The 19885-nt window shown below is 40.8% G+C and overlaps 2 protein-coding genes across 2 annotated transcripts in view; both read left to right on the top strand.

The window, feature by feature from the left end:
* Positions 1-2352: 2352 nt before the first annotated feature.
* Positions 2353-7840, top strand: LOC146690404 (dual specificity protein phosphatase 19-like). The gene is made up of 4 exons (XM_085435439.1): positions 2353-2749; positions 3761-3807; positions 3962-4114; positions 7273-7840. Exons 1-4 carry the CDS (start codon positions 2461-2463, stop codon positions 7471-7473), a joined length of 690 nt encoding a protein of 229 aa, XP_085291565.1. The 5' UTR covers positions 2353-2460; the 3' UTR covers positions 7474-7840.
* Positions 7841-15226: 7386 nt separating this feature from the next.
* Positions 15227-19885, top strand: part of pde1a (phosphodiesterase 1A, calmodulin-dependent) — a 47731-nt gene continuing 43072 nt past the window's right edge. The window contains exon 1 of the mRNA XM_085435438.1: positions 15227-16507. Within this exon, the coding sequence (XP_085291564.1) occupies positions 15777-16507 (731 nt within the window). The 5' untranslated portion in view covers positions 15227-15776. The remainder of the gene's footprint in view (positions 16508-19885) is intronic.

The following is a 19885-nucleotide window of genomic DNA, read 5'->3' as shown; positions in this document are numbered from 1 at the left end:
CATTTCTTCCACAAAACGCTACGTCCAGAATCAACTTTTGGAGATCTAATTACCTGGATGATTGATCATGCATCAAGATGCAAATTCAATTCAATTCAATTCAATTTTATTTATACAGTGCCAAATCACAACAACTGTCGCATTCAATGTGCTTTAAATTGTAAGGCAGACCCTACAATAATAAATCAAAAACCCAACAATCATATGACCCCCTATGAGTAAGCACTTTGGCAATAGTGAGAAGGAAAAACTCCCTCTTAACAGGAAGAAATGCCCAGCAGAACCAGGCTCAGGGAGGGGCGGGCATCTGCTGGGACCGGTTGGCCTAAGAGAAGGAAGACAGGATGAAAGACATGCTGTGGAAGAGAGACAGAGATTAATAACAAGTTTGATTCAGTGCAGAGGGGTCTATTAACACATAGTGAGCAAGAAAGGTGACTGGGGAAGAAATACTAATACTGATAGTGCATCATGGGAATCCCCCAGCAGCCTATACTTTTTGCAGCATAACTAAGGGAGGATTCAGGGTCACCTGGTCCAGCCCTAACTGTATGCTTTAGCAAAAAGGAAAGTTTTAAGCCTAATCTTAAAAGTAGAGATAGTGTCTGTCTCCTGAATCCAAACTGGAAGCTGGTTCCACAGAAGAGGGGCCTGAAAATTGAAGGCTCTCCCTCCCATTCTACTTTTAAATACTCTCTAGGAAGAAAAACTAACCCAGCAGTCAGAAAGCAAAGTGCTCTAATGGAGTGATATGGTACTATAAGGTCATTAAGCAACAGTGCCTTGCTGTGAGGCAAGAAGGTCCTGAGTTCAATTCCACCATCAGGTTTGCTTGGATTCTCCCCTGAGTTTAACTAATTGGTGTGTGTTATCTGGCTTCACGGATAGATAAAGTTGAATATCATCTGCATAGCAGTGAAAATGTATACTATGTCTTCTAATGATGCTGCCTAAGGGAAGCATGTATAATGTGAACAGAACTGGTCCTAGCACTGAACCCTGTGGAACTCCATAATTAACCTCAGTGTGTGAAGAGGACTCTCCATTTACATGTACAAACTGGAGTCTGTTAGATAGATATGATACAAACCACTGCAGTGCAGTACCTGTAATACCTACAGCATGTTCTAATCGCTCTAATAGGATATTATGGTCGACAGTATCGAACGCTGCACTAAGGTCTAGCAGGACAAGCACAGAGATGAGTCCACTGTCAGAGGCCATAAGAAGATCATTTGTAACCTTCACTAAAGCTGTTTCTGTGCTGTGATGAGCTCTGAAACCTGACTGAAACTCTTCAAATAAACCATTCCTCTGCAGATGATCTGTTAGCTGTTTGACAACTACTCTTTCAAGGATTTTTGATATGAAAGGAAGGTTGGAGATTGGCCTATAATTAGCTAAGACTGCTGGGTCTAGAGATGGCTTTGAATCATCTTCAACATGTGAAGATAAATTGAACAGGATGCAATGACAAAACCAGCAAGGTCACACATAAGGACACAAAAAGGAAATTACTAGCTTTCTGATTTTTGACAGCATAGAAAAGATAGTTTAGCCATATTTGGAAAGTGAAACAGACGTGATAACACCTCTCAAACTGTACCTCTGCAAATTATGTGCTGAAGAGGAAGCAAAATAGGACTCATAACAAAGCCTTGAGGCACACCACACAGTCAAAGTGAGTTGGTGAAAGTATTGTTAACCTGAAATCCAAAGATGGAGGATGATCCATCCAATCACAGCCAGAGTCAATGATGTCAATGTGAACCAAAATGGTCCAGAGTTTTAAGTACACAACTGAATTTAAACTGGACCTTTCTGGGGCATAAGGATCAAAATGGACAAAATAATGAACCAAATAAAATAATTTAGAAGACAAAATAAATAAAATGAAAGATGAACTGCAAAACAGCTGCTTCTTTCTATTCAGTAAACATCAGAAACTGGTGGTGATGTAAGAGTATTGGGGAATCATTGCATGATTGTGCAGTGCTCCGTCAGCATGATTATAGACTGAGTTCTGAACCTGATGGGGAGACAGAAAAGAAATCAAGATCAGTGTCACATGAAACCTCATAGAGGACCTAATTAAAAAGCTTTACAGCAGCTATTAAGACCACTTGTAAGTAATCCAGGGGTTTCTTGTTAAGCCACAGTGTTACATTCATTAAAAATTAAAATTCAAAGAGCTTATTTATAATCCTTAGCTCAAAAGACACGAGCAAACTTAAGGGGAGGTGCTTTCTTATTCAGCTAGTCTGTGTCAGTACTTTCTGATCTTGCTATCCTCTCTGCGCTCCCATTCCGTGTCATCAAAGATGTAAACCCTTTAAATGGCTTGGAAAAATGTGCTTTCTATTCTTCTAAAATGATGCAGGAATTTTACATGACAGCTTGCCTCAGATCGCAGGAAACTGTAAGCCCGTTCGTACACATCCGGTTCTCTAAACAGATGACATGGAGTTATTTGAAATATTCATTTACATTTATCTTTCAGGTGCAGTCCAGGTCAGTCTGAGCATGCAGTCCTTGACCGAGGAGATCCACAATTTCTCTCGGACGCGGCTGAGGAAGCAGTGCACCCGTGTGACCTCACTGAGTGGCCGTCGCATTATCGAGACTTGGAAGGGTTCAACAATCACTGTGGTCGAAGACCCCGCCCCCCCTTCAGAGAAGATGCTGGGATATGTCCCTGACACTTCCTGGGACCTGCAGGTTGGCATTGTCAAGCCCTTCCTTCTACTGGGTGAGTAACCCAAACAAATAACGCTTGTCTGAATACCTGGAAATATTGAAGAGTATGACCACTGTCAACCACTAGGCTGTGATTTCATTTGGTTAAAAGGGGTTCAGCATTTTACTGGCATTTTCCTCTGTTGGACAGCCAAGTGAAAAGCTGAGGTGAGTGGAAAACATGGTGATAGAGGAGGATGTGTTTGGAGGATATGGAAACAGACAGAGATTTTGTGTCTCTTTGGAAACATGTGATTATTCAGCTTGTGCCAAAAAAGTGAGGAAATTAAAAAAACAAAACAATTTTAGATGAATCAACCATCAGTGACTCTACACACAGAGAGAGGTTTAGAGGACAGAAACAGCAGCTAATTTAAGCTGTTCCTATACAACTACACCTGAGTCATAAAGAGCTTCAGCCACATGAAAGACAAAAGTCTGGTAATGGATAATGTGGCCTCCGGCGAGCCCTGATTCAACATTGTAGAGCCAATTTTGGATTACAATAACAGACACCAAGAAAGACTAAATCCACATAGGAACTCCTGGAGACTGGAGCAACACAAAGGCCAAATAATTTGGAAAAAAAATACAAAGGTACTAGGGGGAAGTGCTCCCCTTTTAGAGGCTTTGCTTTGACTGAAAATTACAATGTATAAATACAAATATCCTCAATATTTATTATTAGTTTTTAGCACTTGCAGAACAAACACCTAGATATGAATTTAGGAAGTACAAAAAAATAAGCAGATGAGCCCATCTCCTCTCCCTGTGTCTCCCTGTCCTGTCCTGGATGTCCCCTTCAGCCCAGCAGTGCCGATAACCACTGAGCTCGTAACATGAGCCCCTACATGTGAGGGACGGGAGGAGACGTGACCCCGGAGCTCACTGATTTAGTGGGAGACCATTGATGACCCCATGACCTGCAGTAGATGCTGGGGCATACACACAGCAGGTTTTTCATTCGGCACCCTGGAGAGAGTCAAACCACACACTAACTAGTTTTATGTATGTGTGTGTGCAGGTTCTCAGGATGCTGCACATGACTTTGGCACGCTGAGAAAACACAAGGTGAGCTTCTTTTCCTACAAGCAAGGAGTTCGTTTCAGTCACTACTATCAAAGCAAAATTATGTTTCTGTTCCTGTTTCTCTGACTGTGTAGTCATAGGTAAGCTTCATTTTATGAATATCAGTATTGTGATAGTGAAACATTATCCTCCTCAGGTGTCTCACATCCTGAATGTGGCCTTTGGGGTGGAGAATGTCTTCCCGGACCTGTTCATCTATAAGACTGTCAGTATTCTGGATCACCCCGACACCGATCTCCTCCCTCACCTCCAGGAATGCTGTGACTTCATCCAGCAGGCTCAGACTGAGGTGACATAATTTCTTATGCATGTGTTTATTATTAATGTTAATGTTAAGTTACATGTGGATTTATCTAAAGGATAAATCCATAAATAAATGTATCTATATAAAAGGTGAATTAAAACTAGTATTAAGAGGTGATTAGTAATATTGATTACATTTATTTCTACTCTGAAATTTATTTCTCCTATAATTTCTCCCAGCTGGGTCACACATTGGCCTTAACACTCATATGACTGGGTAGCGTTAGCAAGATTTAAGATTGCATGGGCCCCATGGGAGTTTCTGTTTTTTAAGGGGGCTGCAGCTCTCTTGACTTTGGGAATGGCTGCTATAGACATTAGTATGATAAACATAAATGCTAAAGGACATAACTAACATGTGATCTCATTGCTAACTACATGCTGTCTGTCTGTGGCTTTTACACTGCATGTTTTGAAAACTATTACAGATGATTAAATAGAGAGAAATAAATTTTAAAAAGAAATATTGACGAATAGGCATGGTCTACATAATAAATGAATATTTATATTAATTGTCTATTAAGCAATATTAACAGCAGAGCTGGGTACTTTTGCCGAATGAAGTACTTAGCAAACTAACTAGCTTATGGCAACAAGCAGTCAGATGTAAGGGTTTTAAACTGAGGGATGCATTAACATGCTACAAATGTTTCAACACTTCTTCCTCTCCTTGTCACCTCGTTGTGTTTCCTCTCCTTGTCGCCTCATCCTTGGTTTTAAATAATAGATGGTTAGTTTTGGTCATGTTTTATTCAACTGCTCTCAGATCAGATCTCAGTGTCATACAAGCTTTTAGCAGCGAAGCTCACCACTCACCTTAACATGACACCCCACACACACACTCACACATACACACACATAGAGTCATTACAAAGTCATTAGAGGTGTTTGATTACAGGAAGTCTATGTGTGTGTGCGCGTGTCTGTGTGTATGCGTATCCTCATAATGATATGTTTCTGTGTGTGGTAATTCCAGCTCTGATAATCAAACTGATGCTTTTACTTTGAAATGCAGACTCAAATTACTCGGTGGGCCATCTGGCTGGTAATGACGCTCGATTATGGACGCTGTCATGACGACAGCAACAGCCACAAAGGCATCATGTGACGGGGTTCATGACTGCAGGACAAATATATAAATTAATGTAACTTAATTGATACCAACTTTACTTTAGAGTTTGCATTATGACCTTTATTTTCTGAGAAATTCCTTTTCAAAATTATCTCAAATTCATCATCTATGATGATCCCAAACCCCAACCCGGAGAAAGAAAATATTTTTTTTTGCATGCCAGAGTGAGTACTTTCTTTCTCCCCTGATTGCTAATAATTTGGAGACAATATAAAATATCACATATTCTGATGATTTATATTAGAATAATAATCCACATAACGCACCACTGGGTCATCAAATCAGACTTTAATGACTGTTTTTGTAATTTTGTACCTGTTTAGAAATCTTTGTTCAAATTTGGTTGATAAAGAGGTCAGCTTTTTACAACATTGTTGAATGTGTAAAAAAACTGAAATAATCTTAATGGAGAACTGCAACTTTTTCTCCATAGCTCTTATTGTTTCTCTGCACGTTGGTCAAATCAGCTGATTTGACCAGTGAGTGCTCAGCCTGGTAACTGAGACACAGCTTATGGTGTACACCTTTCACGCGAAGGAAGATACAGACTGCAAAAGAGAAGCTAATGTGCATCCACAGACACAAACAAACAAACAAGCCTATTAACTAAAGCGCTCGTTGGAGCGTGAAGATCAGCCTGGACATCCTGACGTCAAAGCAAAGGCTCTGATCCGCTGTTTTGAATGTGGTCAATCAGGAAAAGTCAAAATTAAATATTATTAAAAACAACAACAACAACAAAACAGCGAAAGAACAGGCAGAGAGAGATGTTTAATTAGAATTATATTCTGTCAGTGAATATAATTTAATATTAATTTTCTTGTCTCTAATGCAAAGAATAAGGTGCCAAGATTAAGTTCTTTCTTTCAAATGAATAGATTTAAATAAAAAAAACAATGACATAAAATTTAAATTCTGTTCGTTAAAGTTAATGACAGAAAAATTACATCTCACTTTAGTTTACAGCATGTTACATTAAATACTTTAAGAACATGAGATCATGAAACAAGACGGGGGTCTGTGGTAATGAAACTGTTATCGTGGCCCTTTTTGTTGCCACCATGTCCAAGTTTACAATACAAAAGCTTTTAGAAGAAGTTATAAGGAGAAAACTGACCAGGGATCTGTCTGTGAACATGATTCACTGGTGTTTTTAAGTGCAACAGACAAACAAACATACAAACTAAGGATTAAGGGAAAAATCAGACACTGGGTTGCACTACAGGCATTATTAGTATTGGGGCAATGGCCCAAACAAAGCCTATTTCTCCTACTGCTACTAGAAAGTGCTCAACTCAGGTGTGACTTCACTTCCAAAGGTAAAAGCATTACAGCATAAGACAATTTTACACCGGTTTTATTTTTTTAGACCTCAAGCTTGATCTTTTCCTGATTGAGCGATTTGGGACCCCTCCTGGACCACTCCTGTGTGACTTTTTTCAAGCATGTTCCACCAGGAGCAGGGCCTGGGGTAAACCCAGAAGATGTTGGAGAGATTACATCTATCGGCTGGCTTGGTAACGCCTCGCTAGCCTTAATAAGCTGAAGAAAATGAAAGGACGAATGTAATATTGATCTTTTATAAATAGTCTATAATGTTCTTTGTGGTAGGGGCAAAGAACCAACAACACCACAAAGTTGAAAGAGGAACACACAATAAAGATTGTTTCACTGTCCCAAGTGAAAGTAGACAGCAACAACATGTGGATGTTGGCCTGTAAAGGTCTGTCTGTTACCTAGGGATTATGAGAACTACTTTTTCACAATTAGATACTAATCAAGTAGTTTTTAGAAGCTAAACTTAACCAAGCTGTGGGCAAAGATGAAAGAGTGTCAAACAGGAGCTGTGCCTTCATCACCCCACATGCCTATGGAGGAGGACTGTTACGAAATAAGAAACGCACAACATGACCTTATTAGGATATTTTGCCCCAAGTGGCAAAGAATGGAATATTGATCTTTTATAAATGATGTGGTTTTAATATTATTATTTTTGTGCGTATCTCCATTAGAAAGGCGTGGTGTTGGTCCACTGCAACGCTGGGGTGTCACGTGCACCCGCTGTGGTCACTGGCTACCTGATGTCATGCGATGGCCAGTCTTTTGATGCTGCCCTCTCATTGGTCAAATCAGCTCGGCCCACCTCCTCACCAAACCCCGGCTTCCTGGAACAACTGCGGAATTACAAAACACCAGCAATGAATGGGTCCTGAAGTACAAAGACAAAATGTTACTTTAATTACAATACTTTAGTATAAAAATATATTTGGGATAATTACAATGTATGGTCTGTTTTTTTTTAAGGAGAAGAGGGGTGGCTTATACAGAGGTACCATCCAATTAAACTTATAAACTCATTATTCATCAAAATTTCCAGCATGTTTTCTCTCTTTCCTCTTCATTGAGGCATGATTTACGTCTTTGTGTTTTATTTTTGAGGGCGATGTCTTTGTGCTTGAATGCTGTCATTTAGATTTGTATCTCTGGGGGAAATTTATTTTGACCCATCCTTATTGTTTCGGAGTGGTGGGCAGCCACAAACTCCAGAGTGTTATTTCTAACCAGAATTGAAAATAAATAAATAAGTGAATACAGATGTCAATGACTGAAACAGAAATGCTTGTTGTAACTTTTTTGCAGTTATGGCTTTGAATATGGAAGCAACAGTAACAATTTTTTTGTCATACCTGTAGAAAACAAAACTGAACTAGAGAATACAGGAAACTAAACCAATTAACAGAGCACACAGCTGAGTACGAGGGAGATTGCAGACATAAATACACACAAGGGCAAACGAGGGAACACACCACAGGAGGGAACACAGCTGAACGTGATCTAACTAACGAGATGGGGAAACAAAACTGAACATGGCGCACACTAGACAGATGACACGGAAGCTGGGAGGCAAACAGTAGCCTTTGTCTACTGCAGCATAACTAAAGGAGGATTCAGGGTCACCTGATCCAGCCCTGACTATATGCTTTAGCAAAAAGGAAAGTTTAAAGCCTAATCTTAAAAGTAGTCAGTGTTGGGAAGATTACTTCTTCAACAGATTACAGAATACATGCCCCAAAATGTATTTTGTAACGTATTCAGTTACGTTATGCAATGAGAGTAACGTATTCTGAATACTTTGGATTACTTAATATATTATCATGCTTTTTACAACTACATGAATGTACTACTGCTGTGTGATTTATTACTATTGCTGGAGGTCCGCGGCTCCGAACCGTAGTAAAGGGACCTCTGACTAATACATCGGTTCTGTGTTGGACTCATAGCTGAAAAATAGCTTTACTTTGTTGTCTGGGTCAAGTTTCAGACAGAGAGGCGTTGAAAGGCTGCTCCAACGGAACTTATTGTTTCAGAGGAAAACAGGAACACGGTGTACAGTCGAGTCTTAATAGCTTACTTGCAACTGGGCTCGTCAGGCACTCTTCTTGGCTGCAGTGGTTATTATTATATTTACATGCTTCCAGCTCCCGTTTCTGCTCGATGACAACTTCTGCTTTTCCACTCTCCTTTTTCTCCCTCCTCGCGCTCACAGACACATAATGAGTATGGCAGTCCATTCTCCAACATGTATGACGTTGCGGAGCCTTTAACTCCGCAATGTCATACATGTTGGCCAAGATATAAAGTAAGAGGCAACTAATTTGTTACAGTGACAAATCAATGACATGCAGCTTTCAGTGGCTTCAAGAGGTTTTAAGAATTTTTATGACAGAACACAGTTTTAGATGAAAGGAGAGGGATTGGTTTCATTTTGTCTTAAACGATGTTTATTTTTAGATTTCATTAGACAAGTACTGCTTGCCTTGCTTGCCCTGACCTGACGCCAGCTTGTCACTGTGTATACAGATTTATACCCCCAGAGCTTGAGTAATACAAAAACATGCACACATAAGCACACACACACACACCAAGGACCCACTTGCTTGAAAGGGTAAACGATCTCCACTCCCCCGAGAGAGTCAGTGAGCTTAACAACATCTGGGAAGAGCTACAGAGCAACACTGAGCAGCATGTGGATGAAAGCATAAGGAAGATGTATCTACAACAGGTAAAAATATATACACAGCATCCGTGTGTTTGGAGCCTCCTCCCTCCTCCTGCTGCTTCTGTGGTTACTTCTGACAATGGGCTCCTTCTGCTCGGTCCTGGACAGAAGGACGGCTGTGACAGTGATGCCTCGTGATGGCTCGCTTGTTCAGCAAGCTTCAGGTCAGACAGTCATTTTCTAGTTCTCCATACCTCCTCCATACCATCCTCTTTAAAAAACTAAATTATAGATCTTTTTAATTATCTATGTGATGAGTATGAAAAACTTTTATATGTCAAACAGAAAATCCTTTAAACATAGACTTCTTTGGATAGACTACTGATAAAATGTTTGGGTCACAAACTATGCTGCTGAGTGTAATTAGATAAACTTGATATTTAAGTATTTCTTTAAAACAGAGTGTTAGTAAGACTTGTCATATTTAGTCTTTTGTATGTTTGGTGTGACTTTATAAGATAAGTGCTAAAAAGATAGCTGCCAGAGCTTTCTTCCTGTTAAAAGGCTGTTTTTCCTTCCCATTGTTGCCAACGGCTTGCTGGGTTGTCTGATTGCCGGGTTTTCTCAGCCTCAGTACAAAATACACTGAGGCAACGTTAGTTGTGAGTTGGTGCTAACACTGAATTGAACTGAACTAAATAATGTTCAAAAAGAAAAGAACTAAAAATTACTAACAAACTTAAGTGTGCTACATGAAATCAGTTATCTCTCATAATTTTCTACTAATAGAGCAAAGGAAAGTCAACACAGTGCAGTTGGGTTCATAGGTTTTTGGATAGTGAGACAATTGTTGTTTGGTTTGCCTCTGTAGACCAACACAGTCGATTTTAAATCAAAGAATCAAAGTGTGACTGAAGTGCAGACTTTCAGCTTTGATTCGAGGGTATTAACAAAAGTATTGTGTTAACATTTTATTTTATTAATTGTTGCCATTTTTATATGTATCCCCATAGAGGCTCAACATTATCTGGACAAACTAACCAAATACTGTGTTTCCTCTGAGATACTCTGCTAGGCCTTTACTGCAGCCATCTTCAGGTGCTGCTTGTTTGTGGGTCCCTGCATCTAGTTTTGTGTTCAAGAAAAGCTGTTCACCTGGGTTGAGTCTTGGGCGATGTTGCAGTTTTCTTTGGCTCATCATCCATTTTTACTGTGAAGTGCCATCTGATCAGTTTACAGCATTTGGCTGAATCTCAGCAGAGAGTACAGCTATCACATCATCAGCAAACAGCAAGTTATCAAATTCTACTGGCAGCTGCATACATGTCCATATTATAACCTTGCCTGCCTCATGTTTTACAGATGATGTGTTATATTTCAGATTATTTTCTTTCCTTCTCCACACTTCCTATGGCTGTGGCTCAGGAGGTAGAGCAGAGGTTAAAGGCTTGTGGTTTGATCCCTGACTGCTTCATTCTGCATGCCAAAGTATCCTTGGGCAAGGTACTGAACACTGAGTTGATCCCGATGTGTTCATGAGTGAGTGGGAATGCCAGATAGAAAGCTCTTGTATAAATGTGTGAATGAGATGTTCTTGTGTGCTCGAGTAGAAAGCACTATATAGGAACCATTCCATCCACCTATTATATACATAGATATGGTTTAATCTGGGTTTCTTGTTCTTGAGTGTAATCAGTGGTGTATTTGCATTTATTAAACAGTCTTTTCCACTTGCATGGACATCTATTTGAACCTCACAATGAGAGTTACAGTGAATGCATACCACATAAGAGTTCAATATTTTGAATCAACAGCTTTCATCTTCTTAGTTTGACATGGAATAACTGGAAAAAATGCTTCATCTGGCAATTAAACTGCAGATCAGTTAGTTGTCTAAATGGTTTTGAACTTCTGAAAATGGACTCTGTATAAAATGTCTGTAATTCTAACAGTTATAAAAATACTGTTATAAAAGCTGCTGACAGAAAAACTGAAGTCTGCGCTTCAGCCACATCTTGATTGTTTGATTTGAAATCCCTTGTGGTGATGTACAGAGGCAAAGCTATAAAAATTACTTTATTGTCCAAATACATATTGATGTGATTGTAAAAAGATCTTATGTAACCTTTAGTGACTCCACATCTTTGCTCCAGCTTTATCTTTCTTAAAATATTTTTTTATAAAAAACATAAAGTTTTGATAAACAGAATCTATTTTTAAAATCTGAAAGTGACCTTTAAGGTCCACTTAATAAAATTCAGATGGTTTATTTGTCAAAGTGTCTGTCTGACAGTTAATTAACATGTTGCTCAGCTCTGTTCATGAGCTACTTGTTGCCTAAAAAGCCTTTTGACAAACAAAAAGCTGAATATATTACTGAAACACACACACACACACACACACACACACACACACACACACACACACACACACACACACACACACACACTCCTCCAGTCGCCCACATGGTCATCTTTAATTGTCTGTTTAGCGTTGGTGCTTATAGTGAAGAAACCATTAACAGTCAATTAGCCAGCTGGCCAATCAGAGGGAAAACTGTTACCCCGAGGGCTTGTTTACAACCACAAGAGCAGCTCATTTGGAGAACATGGACACAGTTATTATAATCCTACCCTTCACCTCACAAGCATGGACAGACTCTAAAACAACAGGATTCCACTTAGAAACTCTCTGTTTAACACATTTTTAAAGTATAAAAAAATCTGTCAAACTCAGTATTTTCAATATCACCAATGGCTTTTAAAGCAAACTTCTCCTTTCTCCCCCTCATCAGGTCACTCAGCTGTGAATCGGCTGCAGAATCAAATGAGGAGCGGGTGCAGTGTTGAAAACCCTGTCTATGGACCCACCAACCTCTGCATTTTGAAAACCCACAACACCTGGTAAGAATGTTGTTGCTGCTGTGTAAGATGCATGCAGGGATGAAAAATGAACCTGTTGCAGACATTTGGGGGAGAAGAAATCCTACTTAACAAACATAGTGACTTCAGTGACAAATTCTGGCTCTAGAAACAAAGCTATAGCTATTGCAGTTCTTCTATTGGCCACTTGAGACTGTCATCCTAACCCTAACCCTACCCCATTCCCAACAAACTCCCATGTTAAAAGACTCAAATTAATAGATGTAATAAATATCTTTATGATTTTTTAAATTCTATGTCATAAAGACATAGAGTGAATTTAGTGTAGAAGACGTGGTGTGGAAGATTAACCTGCACAGAGTCAACCTGAAAGAAAATCTCTGGGATAAATTAGAGTGGAGACTTCTCGTCCACGTCCAACATCTGGAAGAATAGTAAAAAATTCCCATAAACGACTGAAGGTCACAGTACTTCAGCATCTAGCTAGCGCTACAGAAGAGGGGCAAACATTAAGGGAATAACATTTTGTAGCAGGTAATTTTAGATTCAGCATTTCTAAATTCAACAAACATCAGCAAAAACACAAACAAATTTGTGTGCAGTTGTCATACAGTGTGTTGCTAGGTAAAAGTCCAGCTGATGCATTTCACAGGGAGAGAAAAGAGAGTGAGCTCATTTCAGTCAGCGATGGAGAAAGATAAGAAAGACAGGACAGGAGAGGAAGGAGAAAGACTTGATAAATTGGAAATTTAAAGCTTACATGTAAGTCCTCATGTTTTTAAATCAGATATTGGGTCTGTATGTGTCACATTAGGTTTTTTCATATTGCGAAACATGCTGTAAATCAAACTGAGGTAGACTGACTGTGTTATATGAAGGTAGTTATACTCTGCAGGTTAGTGCAGGATAAACAGGTTAGTTTGCTGTACTGTGATGGATTTAAAGTGTGCAATTGGTGCACAGTGGCTGTGGTTTCATGGTCAGAGTTAGGTTACATCACGTTGCTTAGATTCGTTCACTGAATTCCATCTTCAGACCAGCTTTATTCAGTATAATGTTAAAAAAAATTCTGTTAGTGGACAACTTATAACTTACATCTCCTTGAATTCAGTTTAGTGTAAATCTACAAAGAGCAGTAAACCTCAGACCAGCAGCAGCAGCAGCAGGTCAGCTGATCTCAGTCTGTGCATTAAGAAAATCTACTGGAGTGCTGAATAGAAATGATCGTGAGCTGTGATTCTTTTCACCATAATGAGCCATTACAACTGATTTTAGGGTTCCTCCACCCCCACCGTCATTTTGCTGTTTAGACACAAAGTCACTCTCTACAGCGTAGGCAACAGAAAATAGAGTTACTTTTATTTTCCGTCTTTTTCTTTGCTCATGTTCTATTTAACAAGTTCAAGCTCAGTACAATTAGAAATAAAAATTAGTTTAAATTAAAATTTGTATTCCTATCTACTAATATTATTTTATTATTACATTAATATAACACAAGTTTCGGTTAGCTTTACACAAAAATAGCTGGTAGAAACGTCCTTCAAGGAGCTAAGGGGCGATCGTGGCTCAAGAGTTGGGAGTTCGCCTTGTAATCGGAAGGTTGCCGGTTCGAGCCCCAGCTTGGACAGTCTCGGTCGTTGTGTCCTTGGGCAAGACACTTCACCCCATGTTTGCCTACTGGTGGTGGTCAGAGGGCCTGGTGGCGCCAGTGTCCGGCAGCCTCGCCTCTGTCAGTGCGCCCCAGGGTGGCTGTGGCTACAATGTAGCTTGCTATCACCAGTGTGTGAATGGGTGGATGACTGGATATGTAAAGCGCTTTGGGGTCCTTAGGGACTAGAAAAGCGCTATATAAATACAGGCCATTTACTTTTTACTTTCTTTATTTTTAACATAGGTATCTGTACTTCTACTTAAGTACAGAATTTCTGTATTTTTGCCACCCCTGCTGCACACTATTACACAATCCACCAAGCAGTTTTGGTGCCTGTGGTGGAGACTAGTGCTCAATTGAGGTGATCAATGTTTGCTTTCTAAGTAGCTCTTTAACTTGCTTGGCACGTTAAGACCAAGAAGCAGCCATAAGGGTTGGTGAAATTTCCAACTTGATTTAACATACATTGTACAGCCATGGGGTGGCTGTAGCTCAGGAGGTAGAGCAGGTCACCTACTGATCGGAAGGTTGGTGGTTCGAACCTCTGGCTCCTCCTTGTGCAAGAAACATCAGTGAATTTGTGTGAATGTCGTCAGAAAAGCACTCAGTTTAGAGTCAGTGCTTGTGTGATTGGGTGAATGTGGCATGTTGTATAGTAGAGTAGAAAATCAGTCAATTTACCATTGTGGCTAGACTTCTGCTTGATTATATGGTTAATTATGTCACATTATGAGGGTATTTTGCCGATTATTTGACCATGACCAGAAACTTTGATCTATCGTGATCACATAATTCCCACCAAATTGCCACTGGAACACTTTTTTAGGAAAATTGATTTGGATAACAAATTAAACGTGAATTCATAATATTTGATCTAATTACACTAATGCTATACAGTTATTGCAAAATCCCATGTCACATCTGGCCATTGGATTTTGGCCTCCTCCTCCAGGAAACTGTTTGGGAACCTCTGTTAGAGATATTATATATACTGGACACATAGCTTAAGGGCCACTCAGAAACATGTCCTTACATTTGTGTGGCTAAAGACAGAGGAAAGATTGCTGTTTTTAAAGCTTTAAAATCTTACATCCATGAGGAAATTATGGCTGTAATAATCTTTTCAGCCTCTAGAGGGAGCCATTAGCACTTTACACCGACTGTGAGATTGTACCACTTGACTGGAGAGGATTTGTGACTCTCATTTTCAGGACCATTACATCATCACTGTTTCAAAAAAACCCAACAACACACACACACACACACACACACACACACACACACACACACATCTCACTGTACAGTCTTTCTGGCAGGCACTGCGGGTGAGTGAGGGGAGGACAGATTAATGTGCCTCTTTGCTGTTTGTATCTGAATAGAGCGTAAAGTTATGTGCATTTGAATTTGGGAGGGGGTGAGGTGGAGGAGAAGGAGGAGGAGGAGGAGGGCAGTCTGTCGGCTGCAGAATTCCATCACTCTTGGCAACCGTTGTTGGGTTACCACGGAAACGCACTGCAATGTTCTCTGCTTCTCTTTTGTACTCCTCCATCACTCCTCTCTCTCTCTCTCTCTCTCCCTTACTCTATCCCATCTTTATTGCTGGTCGGCTTCCTCCTTGCGTTGCTACGGCGATGCTCTGGGACATTCAGTGGGATCATTTTGTCACTGCAGTGTCGGCGCACAGAGCTGGCACTGCGCTCCGAGATCTCTGTGAGACGTGTTTTGCTGTTTTTATGCTCCCTGTTTTGTCTCCTTCCAAATTCTCGTGACCTTTAACCCCTCCACTTCCCTTACCAATCAGTCCGAAATCAGCGCTTTGGACTGGCCGGGCTCATCAGGTGACACCACAGAAAGTTGGATGAAGTTTCGCTGAACTGAAGGCTCCGATCAGTGTTGATGTTTTCACGACTCTGTCGGACTGAGAGACGTCCGGACACTTCACAGAGACTGAACTCTGCTCGGTGAGCTCTGCCACAAACCGAGATGAACGAGGACGCGGAGGAGGCGCAGCTGCCTGAGAAGTTGCTGGAGGCTGAGGAGCAGGAGTTGCAGCAACAGGAGGGAGAACATGAGATGGAAGATGAAGTGAAGGACCAGGAGGGAGAGGGAGAGAAGGAGCAGGAGGAGGTCCATCCGCTGGAGGAAGACCTGGAGGAAGAGAAAGTGCAGCAACAGGATGGAGATACTGAAGATGTGTATGGGCAGGAGGAAGAGCTAGAACAAGAGGAGGTTGCAGCGCATGAGTGGGAAATACAAGAGAAGGTGGAGGAGGTTCTGAAGCAGCAGGAGGACGAGCTGTCTGAGCAGATGCTAAAGCCAGAAGGGGAACAGGGCCATCAAGAGGAGCAGGTACAGGAAGAAGAGAAGGAGGAGGAGGAGGTAGAGATCAAAGAGGTGCAGGAAAGTGAGCTACAGCACCTTGAAAAGGAGGAGGAGGAAGAGACTGAGGAGATGCAACAAGAAAAGGAGGTGCAGCAAAGTGAGGTGTTACAACAAAAGGAGGAGGAGGTAAAGCAGACTGAGGAGCTGCAGCAACAGCAGCAACCTCGAGAGCAGGAGGAGGAGGAGGAGGAGCAGGAGGAGGTGCAGCGTGAGGAGATGTCACGGACTGAGGAAGAGCAGAAGGAGCAACAGCAGTCTGAGGAGGTGCAGGACTTTGGGGACGCTCTGGAGCAGAATCACAACAACCAGGTCCTGATCCGGCTCAGAGGAATGTGAGTAAACACAGATCACGCAGTCAGCTGGCTGATGATGTAATGTCAGTGTGTTGATGCAATAGCACTATCGATAATTGGTGATCACGCTGTGAGGATCCGTGAGCTGCTGTAAGACTGACAGCCTCGGGGACGGCATCAGTGCGGTTGACCGGTTGCCTTGGTGATGCTGGCACGGACCGACGATGGAGGGGAAGACAAATGACAGAAAATGAGCGGGCAACGGTGGGCGTGCAACATCACTTAACACGGGAGAGAGAGCGTGTGTGTGTGTGTGTGTTTGATGAAGTCACAGCTTCTCGTCTGTCTGTCTGTCAGATTCTTTCTTAGCAGCTGACTCCTACGCTGCAGCGGAACAGCCTCGCCACATCTGTTTGAATTTGAGGCGATCACAAAAAACAAATCAAAAGCAGCAACAACAACAACAAAAAAAGAGCCCAGTGTGTTTTTTTTAATTCTCCATTGTTGCCATGGTAACAACTGAGCGTTGCGATGCAGCAAACTCTCAGCAAAGAAAGACACATCAGCAGGGAGATGGACGAAAACAGAGACAGAGATGAAGGCAGGGCATGCGAACACAAAATGTTTGAATGTCCTGTTGATGCTTCAGTCTGTGAATTACAGCCTCATTCATCACACTACGCTCATCATCACTCGCGGATCCTTTCTTTGACAAATCTGACAACACACTTTGAAATGCTCCTAAACTGAGCATTTCAAACCAGTGAATGCCCTGTAGGCATGAAGCAATGAATCCTAGTAGTCCAAGTAAGGATTTTAAGTGACTGCTGTTTAAAGTTGCCAAATTGAAATATGTACACTTTTGTTTTAGATGTGTAAATCGTCCATATAACACACAATAAACATTTTTATTATTGTAATATATAAAAAAAAGCTATGTGTTTAAACACATCTTTGCTATGGCAAGAACTGCAACTCGCAACTGCTGGTTTGAGCCTCCTGTTGAGCTGTGATGAGTTTGTATGTTCTCCCTGTGTGGCTTTTCCTCCTAGAGTATATAGACAAGCATGTTAGGCTAACTGGTGACTGTAAATTGCACCCCTTGGTATGAACATAAGAGTTGGCAGTTATCTGTCAGTCTGTTTTTATGTATTACAACATAAGATAAATTTTCTACTTCTTACTAGATGTTAAAATGAGGTAAATTCAAGCTCAAATGAACAGCAGCACAAAACATGTCACACAGTGTCGCTGCTGTTTTAACAAAAGCCAAAATTCAGTAGCTTTTAGAATTACTCTTCTTTACCATACTCTTTCAGTTCACTGAAGTTTGCCGGCACAGTTTTGATTATAACCCTTCTGCAGACGGTGGCTGAGTAGCCATTGCCGTTATACTTTTTTTGAAGTCTGCCTCCACAGGCCCATGTGCAGTTGTCGCACTGTATTGTAAAGTCTATGTGGATGGGTACACATGGTCTCAAAAACAGTGGCAGGCATTCAGACATCGGCACAGACCTTCAAACTGATTATCTGATGATGGAATTTCCGTCACTCTGACCTGAACGGACCCTTGTAGGCTCACGGATGCGGAAAGTATAATCAAAGCTCAACGCTTCAGCTGCATGATTTCAATCAGGCTGAGTTCTGGACTTTGACGGAGTCTTTGCAACACTTTGATGCTTTTCGTTTTCAGTCATTTTATTGTACATTTGCTGCTGTGCATGGGATGATTGTCACGCAGCATGATCCAGTGTAGGACAAGTCTTAGCTGTTGGACCGAGGACTTCACATTTGACTCTAGAATACTTTGGTAAACAGAGGAGTTTATAGAGTAACTGACTCAGTAACTGTAAGGTGCTCAGGTCCTGTAGCTGCACCACCACCACCACCTTGCTTGACCAGTGGTACGAGCTGTTTATGCTGATATGCTGTGTTCTGCCCCGATGCTCCAGACCAGCAAACTACTGTCATGTTTTGTAGCTCATCTGGGGTTTTATTTGCCTAATTTTAAGATCTACTGGAGACCAGATTATTTTTATTGTTTTCTTGATATGTGTTTACTTTCTTTTTACCTTGAACGTGTCTTGATCAGCATTCACGGTGCCTTCACAGACATCCAAATATCCGTGACTGTTACCACTGATGCATAATCGTACCGTCAGATCAGGCTCTGATGCATGCTCTGGATAATCCTGCTCCTCTTCAGCCTGAAGTATGCTGCTCCTACCTTTTCCAAAAACACAGAAGGACATAATTTTCTGCTTAATTCATCCAAAATGTTTTTTTTAGTTGAATAGATGGCCAAAAAATCATAAGTATTCACATCCATTCAGCATTACTTTCCAATTTTGTAACTCCCACACAGAAACTCCTCAAGCTTCAGAAACTTAATGATTTATTGACGGCAGATTACAAAAGAAGTCGTCAAATTCTTCGCAGTTTAGTTGTGACATGCTCCGTCAAGAATTAGTTTGGGTGTTTTTTTTTTTTTTTTTTTTTTACATAACTTTCCCAGTCTTTTGTGTTTGTTTGCCTGCCGTCTTTAAAGGAAGAAAGCAGCACATAAATGTGTCTAAGACAAGTGTTCTTCTTGATTTTTTTCAGTGACTCGCAGCTCACACGTTCAGTCTTCGACTGCAGTTTCACCAGAAACATTTGTCACATACAAAATATCTGGACAGTGCTGTGTTCAGTTTAGTTATAGCTCTTCGTCTGGTTTGGTCCACTTAAATCTAAGAACTTTTTACACATTTAAAGTAATAGTATAGACTAAAAAGAGTACTAATGCATATGTTTTAAAAGCTGCTGTATCTCCAGAATGGCATGGCATGGCTACAAGTGGAAAAAAAAACCCAGGTGCGTTGTGCTATCCTCTGTGAGGTTTCATTCCAATAACGTAGGTCCCCAAGGAGGAATAAATAAGAAATAAGGAGGAATGAGGAAATGATAGCTCTGTTTTTTTTTTGTTTAAACTGGTCATGTATAAGGTCAGTGTGGTACTCTAAAGCATACACTGATGTTTTAGTCAACAAATCCGTTTCCCAGCAGAGATGCTGACTTGTCACAGTAGGAAAAGAATTGATGGACCCGTTGTATTAAAGCATACCTTTACATCTCCCTGTTGTGACAAGTCTGTATGTCTGATTGAAGTGGTTTGTCCCTTTGTCTTGGTTGCATGACATGCCCATGACAGGCAGTCAGATCTTTTTCAACCAGGTCACTTTTTCCACCTTAAGCTAGTTAAAATTCTAAATCGTTTCAGTTTCAGATCTTCCTTTAGTCTAAATGGTAAATGGAAATTTTCTTATATAGTACCTGAGCACTCAAAGCACTTTATACAGCATGTCTCTCTCACCCAGTCACACACAAAATCACTTTTTTCTATGTCTAAGTGCTTTCTATCTAACATTCACACAC

The sequence above is a fragment of the Copadichromis virginalis genome, linkage group LG16, assembly GCF_057382275.1.
Source record: "Copadichromis virginalis isolate Kocher_CV1m ecotype Utaka linkage group LG16, C_Virginalis_male_GT1.1, whole genome shotgun sequence".
Taxonomy (NCBI): Eukaryota; Metazoa; Chordata; class Actinopteri; order Cichliformes; family Cichlidae; genus Copadichromis; species Copadichromis virginalis.
This window is presented reverse-complemented; position numbering and strand designations above follow the sequence as displayed.